The 4,213-nt window shown below is 47.2% G+C and overlaps 1 protein-coding gene across 2 annotated transcripts in view; it reads right to left on the reverse strand.

Annotated features, from left to right (window-relative positions):
• Positions 1-2,654: 2,654 nt before the first annotated feature.
• Positions 2,655-4,213, reverse strand: part of LOC105534616 — a 10,719-nt gene continuing 9,160 nt past the window's right edge. The window contains exons 2-3 of one of the 2 annotated variants that reach the window (XR_001005304.1): positions 3,536-3,705; positions 2,655-2,795 (exon numbers count right to left, since the gene is read on the reverse strand). Coding sequence is in view for 1 of the 2 variants with exons in the window: in XM_011973388.1 (XP_011828778.1) it covers positions 2,754-2,795; positions 3,536-3,808 (315 nt within the window). In the remaining variant the exon portion in view is untranslated. Of the gene's footprint in view, positions 2,796-3,535; positions 3,988-4,213 lie in introns of those variants that run through there. The other variant, XM_011973388.1, reaches the window with a different exon arrangement.

The raw sequence follows: 4,213 nt of genomic DNA on the forward strand, positions 1-4,213 counted from the left end.
TTGAGATGGAGTCTCGCTCTGTCACCCAGGCTGGAGTGCAATGGTGCAATCTCGGCTCACTGCAACCTCCTCCTCCCAGGTTCAAGCAATTCTCCTGGCTCAGCCTCCCGAGTAGCTGGGATTATAGGCGTGCGCCCCCATGCGGGCTAATTTTTGTATTTTTAATAGAGGCGGGGTTTCTCCATGTTGGTCAGGCTAGTCTCGAACTCCTGACCTCAGGTGATACACCGGCCTCTGGCCTCCAAAGTGCTGGGATTACAGGTGTGAGCCACTGCGCCCGGCCCTTATGAGTGTTCTTTTGGGACCCTGTCAGAGCAGCTTACTAAGCACTTCCTCTGTTGTTACCTTGTTGAGTCGAGGTCTCCTCTGAAACTTTGTGTGTATTTTGAGGAGATGGACTATTTCTAGAGGTCGTCCCAGAACTGCAACTGTGCTTTCCCATAATAAATCTACAAATACTGACTTCTCTTTTTTTTTCCCCTTTGAGACAGGATCTTGCTCTGTCACCCAGGCTGGTGCAATCATGGCTTGCTGGAGCTTCGACCTCCCGGGCTCAGCTGATCCTCCTGCCTCAGCCTCCTGAGTAGCTGGGACTATAGGCATATGCCACCATGCCTGGCTAATTTTTTTTGTTTTTGTTTTTGGTATATTTTGTAGAGATGGGGTTTTGCCGTGTTGCCCAGGTTCTGACTTCTAATAAACAAAAAATTTGGTCTCTGTATCTTTCTTTTTCCCTTTATATTTCACTGAAGAAAATGAAGGTGGGCTTCTTCATGGGGCTGGGCCAGTTAAAATTAGGCTACACTCATATAAGCATTTCCCCAAATCCTCCTAATACCTCTTGTGAAAAAGGGTATCCGCCACATCACATCATCAATTCTGTGACAACTTATTCTAACCCGCTGCTTCTCAATCCTATCTGCAAGTCATCATCTTGAAAACAAAATCAAAAGAAAAATAAAAAAACCAAAAAAACGCAAGATGGGCATTGGTTAGATCAGATGTCTTCCACTGTCATAATTTTGTCACTGTTATCATTCGTGCAAAGGTGGTTTCAATCCTAAGCATAAAAATGAACCATTTTTCCTGTATTTTTGGGTCTTCAATCTGAAAGCACTTGTGTATACATATTAAATAAATTTGTATACCTTTTCTCCAATTAATCTGCCCTTTGCAAATTGATTTTTCAGCAACCTTGAGAGGACCAAAGCCCTTGGCCCCTACAAGGGATTTATGGCTTTTATTTTCAGACTTCTTATGGAAGTTGGCTGCCTTTCTAATTAAAAAAAATACTTGCCATAGGAAATTCTTTGCTTTTTTATTTATTTTTTTAAATAATAGAGACAAGGTCTTGCTATGTTGCCCAAACCAGTCTCAGACTCCTGGGTTCAAGCAGTCTGCCACCTCAGCCTCTCAAAGTGCTGGGATTACAGGTGTGAGTCACAGTACCCAGCCAGGTAATTCTTTTTATTTGTCATCCTTGTATGGTAGCTGAGACCACACAGGTGTGCACCAACATGTCTGGCTAATTTTTGTGTTTTTTGTAGAAACAGAGGCAGGCTGTGTAGCTCAGGTGGGTCTCAAACTCCTGGATTCAAAGAATCTCCTGCCTCAGCCTCCCAAACTGCCGGAATTACAGGCATGAGCCCCTACGCCCTGCCTATAATCCCATGTAGCTGGGATTATAGGTATCCACCACCACTCCCAGCTAATTTTTGTATTTTTAGTAGAGACGAGCTTTCACCGTGTTAGCCAGGCTGGTCTTGAACCTCAAATAATCTGGTCGCCTTGGCCTCCCAAAGTGCTAGGATTACAGGCATTAGCTACCGCGCCCAGCCTGTCACCTTGATTTAAATGAATGCAGCTTTCTTAGTGTCTTGATGTTTGTGAATTTCTGTGGAGTTTGATGCTGCTCCTTTTGCCGCTTGTTCTGTTTTTCCAGGGTCCGCTTATCACTTGACCTGCTGTTATATTATGTTTGATTTATTACAGATACCCCATCAGCCTGGGTCTCTCTTTACAGCCTTTGCACACATAGATCTCCACATAGGGATTTGGATTATCTCAGTATCCCACATCCTCACTGTCCCCTGTCCCCGCCAACACCTTTCTGAAGTTTTCTAGTCCCTCCTTTTCGTTTGTGCTCCTTAAAGCCCAGCCCCATGCCTGACTTTGGTTCCCACTGAGTACTGCTACAAGCATTCTACATTTGTGGATATTAAATCTTTGGCAAGGTCATTTACCTGGGCTGGAATAGGGTTCTCGGCTGATCTTCCTTCTTAAACACCCACCCAATGGGAGAGGCTGATACTCAACATGCAAACCTTGTTTTTTACTTCTCCAGGCAAAGGGTGTTGGAAGACATTCTGAAAAGGGTGTGTTGTGAAGATTTACAAATAGTCTTTGAATATCTGCTTTATGATAGGTCTTGGAGGTGCCTTGTGGGTGTGGCTTTGGAAGGATGGTTAGAAGGAAATTGTGGATATTAAGGAAGTCAGGAAAGGAAAAGATCACTCACAATTCAATAATTCAGAGAAAGCTACTAAGGGACTTGCTGGCTGCTTGATGCCCAGAGGCCAGGCCATAACTTCTATCAAGGCTCAGGACTGTGGATAGAGAATTTAAAGGGGCACCACAAAAGAAACTCAGTAATCAAGATAAACAAATTTTTAATGTAATATCTTTAAAAACACAAACTAATGCATAAAGAAAACACCCATATTGAGCAGAAAGGTTACAATTGTGCCTCTGCTTCAATTCCACCCCACCCTCCAGAAGTTTCCCTCAAGCCGCACCTGTAAGATAAAAAAAAGATAAAAACCTGTAAGATAAAAGATAAAAATGAACTGGGTGTGGGGGCTCAAGCCTGTAGTCCCATCACTTTGGGAGGCTGCCGCAGGTGGATCACTTGAGGTCAGGAGTTCGAGACCAGGCTGGGCAATGTGGCGAAACACCGTCTCTACTAAAAATATGAAAAAAGAAAGAAAAAAAAATCGGCATGGTGGCGGGTGCCTGTAATCCCAGCCACTTGGGAGGCTGAGTCAGGAGAATTACTTGAACTCGGGAGGCGGTTACAATGAGCCGAGATCTTGCCATTGCACTACAGCCTGGGAGACAGAGCAAGACTGTCTCAAAAAACAAAACAAAACAAAACAAAACAAAACAAAACAAAACAAAAACCTCGGGAATTTTTGGCTCAAGCCTCCAATTCTCACCACCACTATCACCAGGGGATCTTCTGCTGTTCACCCAAGTCCAGCCTAAGTCCTCTAAAATCCTGGGGAAACGTGACCAGACTCTCCCCATCTTCATTCCAGGAGTTTGCCCCGAGACAATGTTGCTCTCCCTGAGAACAGTCTGGGGGTTCCCTGTCCTGGTACACTGTCCTACTCTAGGGGACACAGGGTTAGTGTCGCCCCCAAACCGGGAGTTCCGAGAGAGTATTGCCTCTCCCTGAGCCACTTCTGTCCCAACCTGGCATCTGCTTGGGGAAGGGTGCACCAGGGCAGAGACTTGCGTGGTGAGCTCAGCTCACCTGCAGGTGAAGGTCAGCGCACACTGGCCACCCGGGACCGCATTTTCCAGAATCCTTTGGCGGTCCCATGATGCTCTCGCAGTCATCAGATCTCATTGGCTCGCAGAGGAGAAACTTGTCAACGTCACTTGGGCATCTTAACAGTGGGCTCTTAAACTCGGCTGTGTGCGCTGTGCAGATGTCAGAGGCACCCTGTGTGGGCAAAGCCAACTGCTTGCCCGCCTCTCTAGCTCCAAAACTACAATACCCAGAGGCCTCTGCGGTCACTTCCATTACGTACCCTACGCACCTTCCGTGTGTCGCGTTAACGTCAGAAGCACTTCTGGTCGCTGGTCCCGGCTGGTTAGGCTAGTTGGCCCCCAGGGAGGCCTCCCTCCAGGTGTTTCCCACACCTCTGCACCTCGTTACCTGACCGGCTTCAGGATTCGCAGCGTGCACCCGCATTCGGTGAGTGCCCTATAGGCAGGCAGCATGCCCCTCTGTGCGTCCCTGTGTTACTCACGGGAACTCAGGCTGGGAGCCATAGATCTGTCTCAGAACTCGGGTGCTCTCCTGTGGGCACCTCCAGGCCATTTTCCTTTCACTGGAGCCCACAGGGTTAGAGACAAACCCTCACTCTGTTGCTTGGGGACAAGGGCTTCACTCCCTGGCCCGAGCTTGGGGCTGAGCTTGAGGGTG

Source organism: Mandrillus leucophaeus, unplaced genomic scaffold (assembly GCF_000951045.1).
Source record: "Mandrillus leucophaeus isolate KB7577 unplaced genomic scaffold, Mleu.le_1.0 Scaffold137, whole genome shotgun sequence".
NCBI lineage: Eukaryota > Metazoa > Chordata > Mammalia > Primates > Cercopithecidae > Mandrillus > Mandrillus leucophaeus.